The following is a 16,998-nucleotide window of genomic DNA, read 5'->3' as shown; positions in this document are numbered from 1 at the left end:
CTGTTCTCGTGGGAACGTAGGGAAGTGACATCCTGGTTTTGATGTCCATTTCCCCAGTGGCTAGTGAGGCTGGATCTCATGTGTTTCTTTGTCTTTTGTGTACCTGCCTGGCGGGGGTGCTGTCTCTTCGTGTCTATCACCCACATTCTCGCTGATGGTCTCTGAGCTGTGGGGGTTTGAAAATGCTTGACATGTTCCAGGTAACAGCCATTCGTGTGAGACCTGCTCTGTGAGTATTTTCTCACGGCCTGTGGCTTGTTTTTTCATCCTCTTCAGAGAGTCTGCCCAAGTTTTACTATAAAAATTTATTGATTGATTTTTAGAGTGGGGGGAAGGGAGCTCGGAGAGGGAGAGAGAGAGAAAGAGAAAGGCATTGCTTTGCTGTTCCACTCATTTACGCATTTGTTGGTTGCTTCTTGCATGTGCCCTGACCGGGGACGGACACCACAGCCTTGGTGAATTGAGACGCTCCAACCAGTGGAGCTGCCCGACCAGGCCCCCCTAAGTTTTACTTTGGGTGAATTTGAGTGGTTTTGTGGATGGCCACGCCCTGGATCCTGAAAACTTTTTGTGTTTTTCTTCATAGTGACTTTTGCCGTCTTATGTTCTGCACAAGTGCCTGACCCGTGCTGAGTTAATTTTCCCGTGAGGTGAGAGGGCTGGGTGAGGCCCACGCCGGGCCCCCCTGCGTGTCCAGCTGCTCCAGCTCCGTGTCGGGAAAAGGCGTCCTCCTGCCACTGAGGTGCACGTGCATTCTGTCCCTCGAGGTGGCGAGACAGTGTCATTGCCAAGGGTGATGACTTCAGCTCCTCTTTTCCAGCCTGAGATCAGCCGCCATCATTTCTGATGGCGTCCAATGTGGTCAGCTCAGCACCCTCCACAGAGTAGTAACTTGGTCTGGGTCACTTCTTTTTATTTGTTGGATTTTGGGGAGTTTGGGGGCTCAGGTGCTGGGGAATGATCTAGAAGGAGCGACAGGAGGAACCGGCGTCTGCAAATAGGTGGAAATGGCGTCTGCAAATAGGTGGAAATGGCTGCAAGGAGTGAGTCCTGAGTCACAGGTTTTCAAGGACAGGAGAAGGGAAGTGGGTGCTGAGCCTCTGCTTTCAGTTCCCTCCCCGCTGCTCTGTGGTTAGGCACTGGTGTGGGAGGGCGGCGGAGATCTAGGGAGGAAATAATAATTTAAAAAGCACGGTTTGATAACTTTCCCGCAGTTGGAGCAGGGGTCGCGGGATGGGAAGAGTTAATGGTCCAAGTCACGACAAAGCCTGGCGCCCACGCCTGTGCGGCCTCCACTCGGGGAGACTGAGCAGAGGGTCCAGCTGGCCGTGCGCACTCTCCTCTGTCCATTCAGTTTCTGAGAACGGGGAAGTCGGCTTCCTTCTGGAGCCCGTCCCCCAGAAGGACCTCGAGTCCTGGGCCAGCACGTCTGTTAACAGGCTCTTTGTCCTTGCTCAGGGAGCCAGACAGAGCGAGTGGGTGGCCTCGGAATGCCCCAGCCAGGGTCGTCCGTGTCCTTTCCTGGGACAAAGGGCTCCCTTCATGGGTTTTACCATCTCAGCTTGCCTCCTGACCCTCATGGGAGACGGGGAGGGTGACGGGGCCAACCTCACCTGCACCCACACGGCGGGAAGAACAGACCCGCCAGCAGGTGCCCCTCAGGGCTTCCACCTGTAGGAGAGGATGCATAGCAGCAGAGTGAGCACAGTGTGTGTGCGAGAGTGTGTGTGAGTGCGTGTGCCTGTGGGGAGTGTGGACAGGGATCCACAGACTCCCGTTCCAGCCTCAGATTCTGCACGGGGAGACCGCCGTCAATCAGCACTGTGTGCTGAATGATTTTAATCCAGCCACAAGGCCAGTGCCACCACTTGAACACAGGCACCGTCCTGTCCTGTCCTGCCTTTGCTTGGTGGCAGCTGTCAGCCAGGCCGTGGCTGAGACCAGAGCTTGGCTTCCTGAGAGGGTGGGGCGGGGTGCACACACACACACACACACACACACACACACACCTGTAAGGGTGCCCCTGTCACAGTGAGTGTTACGTGGAGGGCTCATAACCAGAGGGTCCCAGGGCCCACGGACCTGCTTGCGTTTTGCTCTGTTCATTCTTTGACACTGGAATGGGTGGAGGGTCTGGGGGCCGGGGTCCCGGCAGACACCCCGGAAGTCAGGGCCCCCTTCCCTGTGAGCAGCCTGGGGGCCTGATCGGATGGCCTGGAGCCGCCTGCAGGGGCCTGTGGACGAACCGTTGACCCCAGGGGTTACTGAGGGGGAAGTGTCTGAGGAAGGGGGGCCCTGCATGTGGCTCAGCACATCTGGGGGACCAGCCTGGTCGTGAAGCTCACCGTGGGCGCATTCCCCGGGTTGCCAAGCATTCTTTGGGCCCACAGTTACCAGCTTTGAACAGCCGGCTTCTTATGAACATAATCCAAATTTAGGTTTCAAGTACCTGGGACAGGTGGGTGCCTGCTATTTTTTTTCTTCTAGCTTCTTTTTTTTTTAAGATGGTATTTATTTATTTTTAGCGAGAGAGGAAGGGAAGGAGGAAGAAAGGGAGAGAAACATCCATGTGTGGTTGGCTCTCACGCCCCACCCCACCTGGGGGCCCGGCCTGCAACCCAGGCCTGTGCTCTGGCTGGGAATCAAACTGGTGATCCTTTGGTTCACAGCCCGGTGCTCAGGCCACTGAGCCACCGCAGCCAGGGCTCTTCTAGCTTCTTGATGCACAGATCACCTGCTTGCGTTCGTGCGTGGTTCCGGGAACCCGTGGGAAATTTCACAGGCACATGGGCTTCCGGGATGGAGGCGGACAGAGCAGCACCCGATTTCTGACTAAGCCCTTCCCTGTCTTGTCCCCTTGGCTCCATAGATGTGGGGTGACCTGGTGGAGGCAGCGTGGCTTCACCTCTGGAATAGTGGAAAGTGCAGTGTGCGTGCCATTAGCCCCTGGCCACTGAGCCAGGCGGTGCACTTGACCGATTCTCCAAGTCTGTTTCCCCACCGGGAGAAAGTCACCGGACAGACAGCCTCTCGTGGTTTCGTGGGGCTTTGCTTTTCCTGAAGAGAACCTGCCGTTGACCTGGTCCTGACTTTGTCTTTGGGCTGCAGCCCCTGCAGCCTCCCGGCTCGTCACCCCTCCCTGCAGTGGCCCCCATTGGGGTGGCGAGTGAGGAGGTGCAGGGGCGGGATGTGTCCCCTCCCAGCCTCACGCTGCGTGTGCAGAGAGTGTGCAGAACCGAGCCTGGCTCCGGCCCCAGCTGGGGGGTCAGTGCACCCTGGAGGCGGGTTGTGGGTCTGGCTGTTTGGGTTGCAGCCGGGGCTCCACTGCCACGTGGCCTCGTGCAGGTCATTCAACTTCCGTCACCTAGTCCCCACCACCAGAAGAGAAATAACTTCTGTCATGTAAGGCGGTAACCAGTAAACGAGATCGTTTTAGTAAGGCGAGCCCAGTACCCAGCAAAACAGGAAGCTGCCTATTGCAGGCAGACTGTTACAACCGTAGTCATTGTCTTTCACTGTGGCAGAATAGGCCCGGCAGAAAGTTCTCCGCACGCAGGTGGGCTGTGTGGTTGTGATAGACGCGTCCATGCGGTCGGGCAGCCGGTCCCCAGAACGCCATCCCCCAAGACTGAAACCGGATCCCAAAGCCTCTCTCCGTGCCGCCCCTGGCACCCTCCTCTCCGAGTTTCATCTCTCTGACTTTGACTGCATACCGCCCATAAGTGGGGTCACCGGGCGTTTGTCTCGGGTGACTGTCATTATTCTCAGTCCTGGCTACCCCCCCCCAGAAGTTGCCCGCTCTCTCCTCCTTACCGAGCTGCAGGCTCTGCTGCCTGCTTGCACCCGAGTGGTTGACGAGTTCTTTCCTTAAGGGAATGAGACACCTTGCGGCGCCCTCGTGCCTGTGACAAAGGCAGCCAGGGAAAACTGGAAGGGACATAACCAGGGGACATTCAGGCAGGAGAAGACTGCTCACTCGGGGCACGGCAGAGCCTGGGGGCCCCTCCCCCCGGCCCTGAGGAAATTCAGGATACCCGAGAGTGGCAAGCCGAGTTTCGGGCGGGACCCCGGCTCCCTCCCAGCAGATGCGCCCTGACCCTCGGCCTCTGGTCATCACAGGAGGTGGCAGCCTTGGGCTCTCTCACCCCCAGAGCCCTCGCTGCCCAGGGCAGGGGCCACGGGCGCCCCTCCGACCGCCACATTCTCTCCTCGCAGTCCTCCGTGTGCGAGAAGATCGTGCAGCTCCTGGGCCAGAACGAGGTGGACCACCGCCAGAAGCAGGTGGTCATCGTGAGCCAGGACAGCTTCTACCGCGTCCTCACCCCGGAGCAGAAGGCCAAAGCCCTGAAGGGCCAGTTCAACTTCGATCACCCGGGTGAGCTGGGGGCTCAGCGGGGCGGCCCCGGGGTTGATGGGGGGCCGTCAGACCTTGTTGTTTCCCGTCTGGGAACCGGGGCCGATGGGAGCCTGGCAGGGTCCTGGCGGGGCTGCAAGGGAGGCACTGGCCACACAACACGCAGTGCTTGGCTCCCCAAATTCTTGTGGGATCCGTGTCCTGGATGAGGTGACCCTGTGTGAGGCTGGCGGTCCTGTCCCCTCCTCTCTGAAGCATCCTGTCCGTCTCACTGTCCCCGGTGCCCGGCCCTGGGCGGATGTGTGTGGGTGTCACTCAGTGGCTGGCAGGAGGGCGGTGGGAGCCCCGGTGGCTGCCTGAATGACTTTTGCCTGGACAGTCCCTGATCAGCAAACTGCTCCTTTGGCTGGGGGTTCTTTTTTTTAAAGATTTTATTTATTTATTTTTAGAGACAGAGGGAAGGGAGGGAGAGAAACATCAATGTGTGGTTGCCTCTCATGTGCCCCCTACTGGGGACCTGGCCCGCAACCCAGGCATGTGCCCTGACTGGGAATTGAACCGCCAACCCTTTGGTTTGTAGGCTTGTGCTCAATCCACTGAGACACACCAGCCAGGGCGGCTGGGGGGGGTTCTTCAGTTTTTGGAATCGGGGCTGGTGGGCATGGTGCCTGCCCCTCCCCCCGGGTCCTGGGGAGCTTTCCAGGTGGGCGTGGGTGCGTCCCAGGACAGCCACCAAGCCGAGAGGGAGGAGAGTGGGCCCGAGGCCAGGGAAGAATTCTGGGGCAGGAAGAAAGATCCGCTTCTCGGCCTCGGGCACACGTCCTGCGCGGAGTTTGCGTTCTGCTGCGGGTAGAGGTGCGGCTCTCTCAGGGGGGGAGGACGGACGTGCTTCTCCAGAGTGTGGTGCCCGGGCGTGGAGGGCGCCCTGTGTGCGGGAACGGGAACGGTCCTTCTAAGACGAAGAGCGTCTTAGCCGTTTGATTCCCTTCAGATGCCTTTGACAATGAGCTCATCCTCAAAACGCTCAGAGACATCACCGAGGGGAAGACCGTGCAGATCCCCGTGTACGACTTCGTCTCCCACTCGCGGTGAGTGCGCTGCTCCGTGGGCCCCCACCTGCCGTCCTCGCCCACCTGCGTCCACAGCTGCCTGTCCGGGAAGGGCGGTGACAGTGTCACGGGTCGGAGCATTGCCCGGGCGCTTCTTGGGACATGTCCCAAAGGGAAGGGGGTGGGTTTGTTGGGGGCAGCTGGAACTTCCCTCGGTCCCTTCCTCCTTCCTTGCTTCCAGCCGCCCCAGGACTGGGGGTGGGGTGCAGTTGTTGGGAGGGAACTCGGAGCCGCTGGTTTTGAGCAGGCAGGGAAGCCAGGCCCGAGCGCATCGCCCCAGACGCCTTTGGAGAAAAGGAGGCAGCGCGCCCGCTTTGGCCTCCATTCCGCAGCAGGTGTTGTCCCTCTAAGGACAGGGACACCTGCCTCCTATGTCTGCTTCACACCAGACACTGAGACCGGCAGGCCCCGCCCTCTGCTGGGCCTTTGGGGACCGCAGGCTGTGTCCGGCTGCGTGCACCCTGTGTGACGTCTGTGGGGAGGACCCCCGGCTCCCCACTCAGCCCGCCCCTGCCCTGTGCCTGCAGGAAGGAGGAGACGGTCACCGTGTACCCCGCGGATGTGGTGCTCTTCGAGGGCATCCTGGCCTTCTACCTGAAGGAGGTGCGGGGCCTGTTCCAGATGAAGCTCTTTGTGGACACGGACGCCGACACCCGGCTCTCCCGCAGAGGTGCGTTCTTGGGGCCCTGGGCGCTCCCTGCGGTAACAAAGGGCTTGTGAGCTCACGGCGGCGAGAGAAGAAATTTGTGTTCTGGTTTGTCCGGAGAACCCCTCCTGTTGGGTACTCAGTCTTGTGTGGTTCCCGCAGGCACCCGGGAGGTGGGGGGGGGGTGGGATGGGAGCCAGGCGCAGGGCCCCTGGGGCGGGGACGCCCATCAGCTTCTCCAACCCCTTTGTTTCCAGAAAGCTCTCTAGGAGCGGGCTGTTCCTTCCACAGACCTCAGTGAGCATGGCTGGGGGCCTGGAGACAGAGCTGCCCGTGGGCTGGGAGCCAAGCCCGGGTTCGGCTGTGTGGGGCAAGGTGGTCAGGACTCAGGTGTGGTGGGCGTGACCTGGGCAACCCCCAGGGGTACATGGTGCAAAAACTTGCACAGGTGCACACCCATGCACTCAAAACACCCACAGACACGTGCAGACCTAAACACAGCACATGTGCAGGAGTACACGTGCACATGTATGTACATGCACACATGTGAGATCCTGCACACGGGCCTGGGGGAGGATGGTGTCACTGATCGAGACGACAGGCAGCCGTCACATCATCACTGAGGGAGGCGGTGGGGGGTGGGGGAGAGGCCCCAGCGAAGCCAGGGGCATGCGGAGGCAGAGGGTGGAATGAGAGCTGCCTCAGGAATGACCAGGTCAGCCCTGGACCCTGAACCCCTCACCGGCAGGTCCGGTTTTGTGCGTCCAGCCCAGAGCCCTCTGACCTCAGCCCCCAGGAGGCGCACCCGGTCCTGAGACAAACTCGCAGTTCACTGGGCTCTCGTCTCCTCGCAGAAGCTGTGCCTCCTGAGTGCTGACGTCCCACTGTGGATGGCGGGTGACTTCTGCCCCGGGCGGGGGGAGGCGGGGCCTGGATTCGTTCCCAGCAGCTCCAGCTGGTTGGCAGAGCTGGTGGCCCTTGAGACCCCTCACCCAGGTTCGGATTTCTTTGTGGCGATAGGGAGACAGGCCGGGTTTTAGGGTCGTGACTCTGGCCAGCTGGGAGCTGCATGGCCTTTTGTGATAGTCCAGGCCTGAGCATGACCGTCCCTCATGTATCCACCCCTGGAGCTGGCTTATCACCCAGGTCACAAGCTCGGGCCCTGCCTTGGTCAGTCTGCCTGGTCCGAGCTTGCTCCCACATCAGGGGGACAGCATGGGGTCCGGGAGGAGAAACACGAGTCCCGAGAACCGACGTGAGTGCCGGCTTTACCCTGCGGCAGCGGCGCGGCCTGGGGCAAGTTCTGCTTTTACCCCTTTGTATCTCGTTCTCCTGCCGATCATCCGCTGATTGGTCCTCCTGGGACAGCAGGGTAACGCAGGGAACATGCCCAGTGGGGCGTTTGTCAAACACCAGTCGTGCGGACCGGAAGTCCGATTTGCCTGAGATGGTACCTGTGGCTCTGTGGGGACTGGACCCCGGGAGCTGGTGGTCCCAGCAGGAGGGGCGGAAGTGCCGGGGGAGGGGCCAAGGCACCACCCAGGGAGGTAGAACCGCATCCCGGGTCACGGTGTCCCCCTGGACGGCGGCGGATCTCAGCCTCTTGCCCACGCAGAGGATCATGGCGGGGGGGTTGAAGGGCCAGTCCTCCCGCCCTCGCTTGTCCCAGCTCTTCCGTGAAGGGGAAAGACGGGGATGGCGGCCCCTGGGGTTCTGTGGGCTCTGCTCAGCAGCCCTTCCTTCTTTCCCGTGGCTTCCAGGAAGGTGCTTCTGTCCCGTGCCACCTGCTGGTGTCGCTTCCCTGGTGCATTCGTGGGACTTGGCACAGCTATTTCTACAGATCCGTTCTCTGTCCTCGCGGGGCCGAAGGCAGGCCTGTGTGTCCTCTGTGTGGGGACAGTGGGGTGTGGGGAGATTAGTCAGGAGCAGCCGTGGGTCACGGGACATTCCTCCAGGCTTGACCCAGCTCCCTGGTTTTATCGGTCACACCTCGTGAGTCGTGCAGCCCTGGAGAGGCGTTTGTCCTTCTCATACGGATCTCTTGTCACTCACCCTCACCCTCCTGTGGACCAGGAAGAACCCGGACGGGGACCTGGGACAACTGAGGAATTGTATCGATTCCAGGTCCTTCTGACTTGTGTCTACGGCTTTGACTGAGCAGGAGAAATACGGTGGCTTTGGACGGGCCGAGGTGGACGCCACACAGGGCAACTGGCTGGACGTGCAGTGTCCTGCCCGTGCCCCGCCCCTGGCCCAGTTGGGTTGGGTCATAGCTACGGCCAGGGAGCCGGCTTGCAGTCCTGTGGTTTCCGCTCTGTGCCGAGGGCTTGTTCAGACTCGGCGCTCGGCTTGGCCCTGTGTCCCAACAGCCCAGGAGCGAGTTGTGACCTGGCCACCAGTGCTTTTCTCCTGGAGGTGGGTGGTTCCCGGTCAGTTTGCGGTGACCGCTCCATGGGGAGGTCCTGGGGACAGGAGACAGGTGGCCTTTACGTCAGTGTTCCCAGCATCTGGGTAACATTCTCACCCTTTGCTGTTGGCTGCTTGGGGCAGAAACTGCAGGGCGAGGCTTCCCATCCTCCCCAGTGGCTCACTGCTGAGTTTGGGGGAGACTGAGGCAGGGCCAGGGTTCCCGTCCCTTCTTGGGCAGACCCTTGCCATTTTAGACAAAACATCATCTGAATGACCCCGAATAGCACCGCCCGAGGTGGGGAGCAGAACAGGATAAGTTTGATTGGTCTGGCTGCTTCCCTGGTTGGCCCGCCCATCACTCCCCGCACCGCGGTTTCTTCATCCTCACTATGGGGATTGTGCTTTTTAAATCCTCTCCCAAGGATATGTTTTTGTACAGTTTGGGGAGAGGGAGAGAGAGGGAGACATCCATTGGCTGCCTCCTGGGATCGAACCTGCAACATTTTGGTGCTTGGGATGGCGCTCCAACCAACCGAGCCGTCGGGCCAGGGCACACTAAGTGGTTTTCTTCGGCCTACCTCAGCGCACGACTAGCAGGGAGGCCGGCCTCAGATGGACCCCTGCCGGCCTCCCCACTGCAGGGCCTGGGGCGTGGGGGGTGAGCCGGGCGTGACGAGTGGGGCATGTCAGCAGGGGGCCGCTGGAAGGCAGGCAGGTGCAGGGGACAGGAGTCGGTGGGCACCGTGGCCCGTTCACCAGGAGCCGTGCCACCCTCTGCAGAAAGCTCTCCAGGACTGTCCTGCTCTTGGATTGCCCACACTGCGCTTTGTCGGGGTCAAGTGCTGCTCGGCCCGTGGAGCCCGTGGACAGCCTCTGTTCTGCCTCAGAGAGTGCGTGCTGTCTTGGAACTTAACTGCGGCAAGAGGGGGCGACGAGACTCGTTTCTTTTAAGATTTTATTTACTTATTTTTAGAGAGAGGAAGGGAGGGGAAAGAGAGAAACATCAATGTGTGGTTGCCTCTCGGGGGAGGTAGGCCCTACTGGGGACCCGGCCCAAGAACGGCAACTACACAACCCAGGCATTGCCCTGACTGGGAGTCGGACCGGGATCCTGTGGTTTGCAGGCCGGCGCTCAATCCGCTGAGCCACACCGGCGGGGGCGAGACTCATTGTTTCTGACATGGCTGGTGCCCTGCTCTCAGTCGTGTCTCGGACCTGGCTGGTGGGCTGTCTGACGGGGGGCACCACAGCACCCATGGGCCCCGGCACAGCAGCACGCTGACTCCTGTCTCGCCCTCTCCCGCAGTGTTACGGGACATCAACGAGAGGGGGCGGGAGCTGGAGCAGATTCTGACCCAGTACATCACGTTCGTCAAGCCCGCCTTCGAGGAGTTCTGCCTGCCGGTGAGTCCCGGTCCCGGCCGGGTTTTCCTTGCATTCAGAATTTAAGATTCGTCACCCGCACACACAGGGGTGGAGTGAGGGAGCCCTGGCTCACGGTGCACGGTGGGGTGTCCCGCTCTGTCCCCGGCCCGGAAAGGGTGGCCTCCGGTGCATCCTTCATGGTGTCCTCCAGCTCCGTCCCGTCTGTCACTGTCGGGGGCCCTTAGGGGCGTGCTGCTGGGTCCCAGCGAGCTCTCCGCCTCCTGGCTGGGCCCCTGGGGTGGCCCTTTGTTAAAGGTGCGTCACGTCTCCGGACAGACTCAGCCGTTTGGATCCAGGAAGGGTGCGAGGTGGGTGGCGCGTGTGTGTGTGTGTGTGTGTGTGTGTGTGTGGTCTTCCTTCTGACCTCCCATCACTGCGGCCGAGCCTGTTGTGAGCTGGTCTCGGCCCAGACACGTCCCCATTGGGAAGGGTGCCTTGCTGGATAAGCTTCCGTGCGTCTGTCCTGGCCCAGAGCTGTCGGTCCTGGCAGCCGGGACTCCCGAGAGGAGATCTTTCCGAGAAGGGCAGTTGGGTGTGGGGGGCTTCCTGGGGAAAGACAGTGAGCATGAGGGAGACCCCCAGGGATGGGGGTGGGGGCGGGCTGCTGTGGAGGAGGGGCTCCCACACCCAGGTCACGTGTCCCCCCCGGGGCCAAGGCCTGGTCTAACTCCCCAAGGATGCTGCTCTGAGAAGAGTGGAAGGGGGACCTGGCTGGGTTTGGGGGTCATCTGTGGGGGCCGGGGCTTTGAGAAGAGGTGCAGAGTGAGGCTGAGGCGGGCATCTTCTCCCTCCTCTCCTGGGGAAGTAGGCTCCCACCCTGTCTCTGCTGCTTTAAGTCTGTCTGTCAGTGGGTCTTGGGTCAAGAGCGTTTCCGGTCAGGGCTGGGCAGGCTGAGTCAGCCTGAGTAACCTCAGGGATCGGGTTGCAGGATTAGGTTTCTGGGAAGCGGGCAGAACAACCAAGCAGCTGTGAAATTCCATCCAGGCATCCTCCCGCCACCTGAGGACCGCTCAGGCTCTCGGCCACGTAATGACCAGTGAGAAGTGAATGTGTTTACAGTCCACTGCCGTTGCACATGGTTGTGACAGAGCTCGGAGTTCTGCACACACGGGGCCTGGGTGGCTCCCGCTGTCCAGCTACTGGACAGGAAGAGCAGGTCACTCCTGAGTCAGCCTGGGGCTTGGACCAGCCCGTCTGCCCGGGTCAGGCTGGGCCAGGCCCTGACTTGGTCGGGTGTATCTCGGCCATTCTAGTCTGGACGCTGCAGAGAAGAGATGCCCGTGGACACCAGACATTGTTCATGCGGTCCCACCCTGAACCTGGTTACACACCCGGACACAGGGGGTCCACAGCATGTCAGTAAATTTAAAAAAAAGAAATAACTGTGCCTTTGAAAGAAACAGTGATAACGCAGCCAGTGCAAGGGGCCCAGTGGGGACGCCGCTCCCGGGCTCGCCCTGGTGCCAGCCCACAGCCTGGCAGCCCCCCGCCCACCCCCCGTCCACCCCCCTTGGTTGGGTGCTACCGATTCCTGCTCCTCCTTGTGGCGAAGCTGCAGCTGCAGATCCGGCCTCAGAGGCCTGGTTCCCTGTGCAGGCTGTGGACTGAAACCAGGCCGGACGTTAATAGTGGGAACTCCAGGAAAAGCCAATTCGGTATCCTCCAGATAAGGCGGTTAAAAAACATCAGCCGCCCTCAGGCTGTGCAGAAAGAAGGGCCCCATCCCCACCCCTCTCGGCAGACAGTGTCTCTGAACCCCACAGTGACGCTTCGAAATGTCTTTCCCCAGACAAAGAAGTACGCGGACGTGATCATCCCCAGGGGCGTCGACAATCTAGGTGAGTCCTTGCAGGGCGTGGTGTTTGGGGGCCCACTGGGCAAAGGAATTCCGCCCGCCCGGCGGCCTCGGGCCTCTGAACTGGGCACACAGGTGGACCGTTGTCCTCTGGGCCAGCAGGAGGGGTGGAAAGGCCCTGTCTCCTCGCCCTCCGTATAATCTCTTCCGATTTTTCCTCCTTGAAAACGGTTCTGTGTTGCGGAGCCACTCGGGAGCTCGTCACAGCGGTGACTGTGTCGCCGCCTGTCTCCCACCTTCTCTTAGCCTTTCTCCCCTTTTTCACGACGGTGATGTTCTGCAGAGGGGCCCCTCCCCCGGGTGTGTCTTTGTGTCCCCACCCTCGGAGTGAGTTTGCACAATCAGGACAGCTCGGGGAGACGTGTGGCTCCTGGTGCTTCCCCACTCCCCCGGAAGGCACTCCGCTGCTGTCCGGTTTGGGTGATGTTAGTCAGTCGTTTGCACAGTTTGTTTCTAAGGGTAGGAAGAGGGAGTCCCACGTTGGCATGTCCTTGGAGGAGAGGGCACTCCGGGTGGTTGCCGTGTGTTGGGCGGGGAGGTGGGAGGTTTCCCCTGGCCGGGTCCCGGCTCCCAGGTGGTAACGGGGCGAAGGCAGGGTTTGCACTGCTTACTTCCACATGGCTGAGCCTGATCGTCAGCTAGGAAGCCCCTCTGTTTATGAGGGCTCCGTGGGTCCCAGGTCTTGCCTGTCTTACTCTGGGAAGCTTCCAGTGATGGAGGAGAGGACCCCGTGAGGGGTTGGAGGGCTGGCGGTACCTCCCGCCCACGCCCTGACGCCCTGCCCGTGTCTGCCCCACAGTGGCCATCAACCTCATCGTCCAGCACATCCAAGACATCCTGAACGGGGGCCCGTCCAAGCGGCAGACCAACAGCTGTCTCAGCCGCTGCACCCCAGCGCGCAAGAGGCAGGCCTCGGAGTCCAGCAGCCGGCCACACTGACCCCGCGTCCCCAGGGCCTCGGCCCCCACCGCTCCGGGAGACGGGGTGGGGGAGGCAGCGATGGTGGGGGCCTTGGCCATCTGAATATGCGGTTTCCTATGACCCTGCCTATTGAAAACGACACGGAGAAGAAACGCCTTTGATCTTGAACCAGAACTTGACCCCGAGCTTGCGTGATGAGCTGTGCCAACTACTGCTGATTGATGCCATCCGGCGAAGCCAACCTGTAAGCAGTTATAAATACATATACATATAAAAGGATCTATTTTTGTGTAACCGAACAAACACTGTACAGTTGTCCGCCCGAAGTGTTTGGGAGGAGGGCCCGCATTGGTGTGTGGAGACTGGAGCTGGAGCTTCCTCTCCGGGAAGTGGCTTGTCCTGTCTCAGTTCAGGTGGCGGCTGGCACCTGGGCGGCAGGGTGTGCGGCAGGCTCACGCCTCTCGCTCTGAGCAAGCGCCTCCAGAAGCCCCTGCAGGGGCTGGAGCTTAATGTTGCATCGACGACGGATGCTTTTTAAAAAAATTTTTAAGTTGACTTTAGGCAAGACCTCAACCGAAAAAGCAAACTCAGGGAAGGGGCCCCTCGGGACAGTGTGTCTTCCCTGTTGTCCCCACACCCACCCTGCGTCCTGCCCCCAGCTGCTTGGGTGGTCGCTCCATGACTCCTTCCTCACTCGCATCTCGGTGTCTTGAAAGCCAGAGCCGCCTGTCCCTTGTCGCTTGCAGGCTGGGTGTTGGTGGGGACTTCTGAGGGCAGGAGGACAGCTGGCAGCCCCTCACAGGGGGGCAACAGAGCTTCACCTGCGCAGGGGACAGTAGCTTTTGTCCCCGAGACATGGGGCTTTGCAGTGAGGCGGGGTGGCACGCGCCCTCAGCAGCATGCCAGACGGGCCGACCTCAGGGTCTGGCAGCATTGGGCACTGGGGAGGTGGCGGGAAGAAAACGGAGTCCATAGGTCTTAATACACTGGGTTCTTAGGGTGCAGAGTTCCACCTTTCCCCAGGGCTCCCTCTTGGCGAAAACTTACATCTGTGGAGGAAGCACAGATTCTGGAAGAGTCTTGTTTCAGGGGCGCAGGAAGTCGGGGGACCAAGCAGAGCTGCGTTCTAATTCCAGGGCCCCGCCCCCCAGCTGGTCCACGCCCTCGGCTTGTCCCCTGCGGCTGCCCTGCCCGGGCATTTCAGGGCCCTTCCCCTCCCGGGGCTGCCCCAGCCCGTTGGAGCCGGTCAGGTACAGTTGTCACCAGTACTCTCCAGTCACCCGGCTGCCCCCTTTTACTCAGCACCGTCCAATTTCACCCCCCTTTTTCTGGATTCGGTTTGACTCTGTTGTACTGTTTCAAAAAGTCAGGCCTAGTCTCCAGCTTAGGTTTGCCACCCCTGAGCCACCAGGGAGACCCTGTCTCAGGCCCTCAGGGGGCTCCTGACGGCCGCAGCTGCCTGCTTGGAGCGTGAGGGTTCTGAGGGGCCTGCTCCGAAGGCCGGTGCCCTCCGGGTGGAGGTTCTGGAAGGCCTTTCTCGTCCTGCCGTGGGTGGCTCTGAAGCGTAGGGTGTGTGGCAGGCTGTGGGAAGGTCCTCTGGCCCCCACGGGCCCATGTGCCCCGGGGAGGCCAGTCCCCGTCCAGGTGCCAAACCACTTAGTGCCTTGGCTGTCGGTCCCACTGCCCTGGAAGGTGGGCTCCTCTCACCTCGGAGCCTCGGCTTTTGAGCCACCGCCTCGGCTGCCTGTGGTGTTGGGACCAAGCCTCAGTGTCCCCGGGTCGCCCGGTCTGGGCCGGGAAGCAGTGCCGAGGCTGCCTTGCCTCCCAGTAGGACCGGTGCCAGGCCTGCAGCCACCTGGGGCTGACCTTGAGCTTTCTGTGGGACATAGCCTGGCCCTGGCATTGCAGAGCCCCTGGGTCTCTGAGGCCACTGGGGAGTCTTAGGCCCGAAACCAGGCCCGAGTCACTGGGTGCCCTGCCGGCGTGAGCTGCGGGCGTGGTGGCACTGGTAGTGCTCCTGGGGGCCCGGCCTTGGAGCCTCCCTCCTGGGTGCTTGCTTCTCCCTCCCTGCCGCCCCTCCCAGGTGCCGTCTGCAGACCAGGCGTGCGGAAAACAGGCGTCCAAGCCTGTCACAGGAAGGCTCGGCCCCACACTCCTCTGGCTGACGGAGCTCCCACTGATGGGTGTCTTCCTTGGGCAGCGTGGGACCCCTAGTAGGAGCAGAGATGGGAGTCGGGATAAGGGGGACGCAGCTCTTGTGAGCAGGTGTTGTGACCTCGGGTGGCCTTTGCTATGGGGGGCAGGGGGGAGAGCTCGGTAGCAGTGGTGGTGACAGCAGAGCCCCGAGGAGCAGGCCGAGGGGGGTGCGGAGGGTTCTCCCCTCCGACCCAGCCGCCCACGATCGGTGGGTCCCACTGGCCTCCTGTGTCCGGGCCTCCGCCTCCCCATGCAGGCCGCCCGTGGTAGCTGGTCCTGCCTCAGGAGGGCCGATAGCTGGGGAAAGACTTTTCCTTTCTTTGAGACGCTTGCTCCTCCCCTCTGCCTTCTACCGCCTGGTCGCAATTGTCCGCAGTCACGGAAAAGACCACATACTCTGTATTTGGCTGTAAATAAAGACCAAGCTGAAAGAGCCGCCTCGTTCCTTGTGGTGTTTGGGCAGGAGCCGCCATGCGGAGTCTGGGCCGACAGGAGGGCGTGGGGGCCGCGGGAGGGCAGCGCTTGGCCTTTGTGGGGTCAGCACCGCACCCGGTGGCTGAGCCTCCCAGCCCAGCCTGGCTCCTGGCGGGACCAGGCACACTGGCGTTTCCCCTTCGCCCTGGAGGCTGGGCTGCGTGTCTGTCTGAAGGCTGCAGTTCCTTGGACCAGTGGCTCGGGGCTCCTGCTGCTGTCACCCAGTCTTGGCCGCGTCCCCTGTCACTACCTTCCCGGGGCCAGTCACCACCATTCCTCAGCCTTCACAACCGAAGCCAAAACCAAAACCAAAACCAAACTTTCTCAGAGAGTGGATGTTGCTACAGTATGAATAAGCCCCAATGAGGATGCTCAGGAGCATCACCCCCACTTGTGTGGTCTGCTCCCAGGTGGTCCCTGCAGATACTCCTGTTGGCTGTAAAAGACCTCGATCACTCCCCCCCTCCCCCCAGGGATTTTAAAATAATTGGCTCTGAATAGCAGCCCAGCGCCCCTCCCCTCCCCTCCCCTCCCCTTTCTCAGCTTCCCTTTCTCCTCCTCACTCCTGGCCTCCCAGGCAGCCCATGACCATCAATGTACTGGGACACTGGCTCCTGACAGCCATGTGTCCCCCTGATATAGGGACCCCCCCATGTCAGGGAGCCGAGCAGAGATGAGGGGACTCTGTGGGGGTGGCCCACCCATAGCAGTTCAAGGTGCTTCTCTGAGAGCTGCCGCCCAGCCCGGCAGGGATTGCAGGCCGGTGACACCCGTGAGTCATGGAGTGGGTGGCTTGGCCGGTGCCACACACAGAGGGTGGCTGTGCAGGCTGGTGCGGGCTCCGCTCTGCACCATCCTCATCCGTGTCCTGGACACACCTGCCCTCTGCCCACCTCTGCAGTTGGAGGCTTGCTTGGGGCTCAGCTCATTGCGCAGAACTCCGTTGTCCTTTCTCACTGGGGGACAAAGTGCAGGCCCGTGAGGTCCTTCTCACCCTGCCACCACGTCCCCAGAGCCAGCCTTCTGTTCCCCAACCAGGAGGCGCCCCCTCACCTGGTGCTTCCCCAGTCATCAGTGCAGATGAGGAGGAGACAGTCAGGACCCGCTCACTGGACCCGCTCACTGTGTGAGGACGGGACCGGGGCTCCTATCATCAGGTGCTGAGGGCGTGTCTCATTCCATTTTCTTTTAAGATTTTATTTATTTATCTTTAAAGGGGAAGGAGAGAGGGAGAGGAACATCAATATATGGTTGCCTTTCGTACATCCCCTGCTGGGAACTGGCCTGCAGGGAACCGGCCTGCAACCCAAGCATGTGCCCTGACTGGGAATCAAACTGAGATCGTGTGGTTCGCAGGCCCGAGCTCAATCCACTGAGCTACACCAGCCAGGGCTCATTTCCATTTTCTAAAACCCACAAAGTTCACCTCCCTCTGGGTTCTGGGAATATCGGCAGGAAAGCATATGACCCTGATAACCACCGGCTGGTGCCCCCGAACCGATACAAAATGATACTGAAAAGATGCTCATGGAAAGAGTTTAAAAAGTTACCTACCCCACCTGCTGAATCTTGGGCTGTGCTTGTACATATGTTTATGCGTTTGTGGGGT

General features: G+C 60.9%; 1 protein-coding gene across 2 annotated transcripts in view; it reads left to right on the top strand.

The window, feature by feature from the left end:
* The window catches only part of UCK2 (uridine-cytidine kinase 2), a 39,565-nt gene extending 24,217 nt beyond the window's left edge, over nucleotides 1–15,348 (top strand). For both annotated transcript variants that reach the window (XM_037167369.2, XM_053659355.1), the window contains exons 2-7: nucleotides 4,216–4,375; nucleotides 5,346–5,442; nucleotides 5,991–6,133; nucleotides 9,825–9,922; nucleotides 11,733–11,781; nucleotides 12,598–15,348. In XM_037167369.2, the coding sequence (XP_037023264.2) occupies nucleotides 4,216–4,375; nucleotides 5,346–5,442; nucleotides 5,991–6,133; nucleotides 9,825–9,922; nucleotides 11,733–11,781; nucleotides 12,598–12,737 (687 nt within the window). In that variant the 3' untranslated portion in view covers nucleotides 12,738–15,348. The remainder of the gene's footprint in view (nucleotides 1–4,215; nucleotides 4,376–5,345; nucleotides 5,443–5,990; nucleotides 6,134–9,824; nucleotides 9,923–11,732; nucleotides 11,782–12,597) is intronic.
* The last annotated feature ends 1,650 nt before the right edge of the window (nucleotides 15,349–16,998 follow it).

The sequence above is a fragment of the Artibeus jamaicensis genome, unplaced genomic scaffold (assembly GCF_021234435.1).
Source record: "Artibeus jamaicensis isolate MK-2021 breed Jamaican fruit bat unplaced genomic scaffold, CSHL_Jam_final scaffold_625, whole genome shotgun sequence".
Taxonomy (NCBI): domain Eukaryota; kingdom Metazoa; phylum Chordata; class Mammalia; order Chiroptera; family Phyllostomidae; genus Artibeus; species Artibeus jamaicensis.
This window is presented reverse-complemented; position numbering and strand designations above follow the sequence as displayed.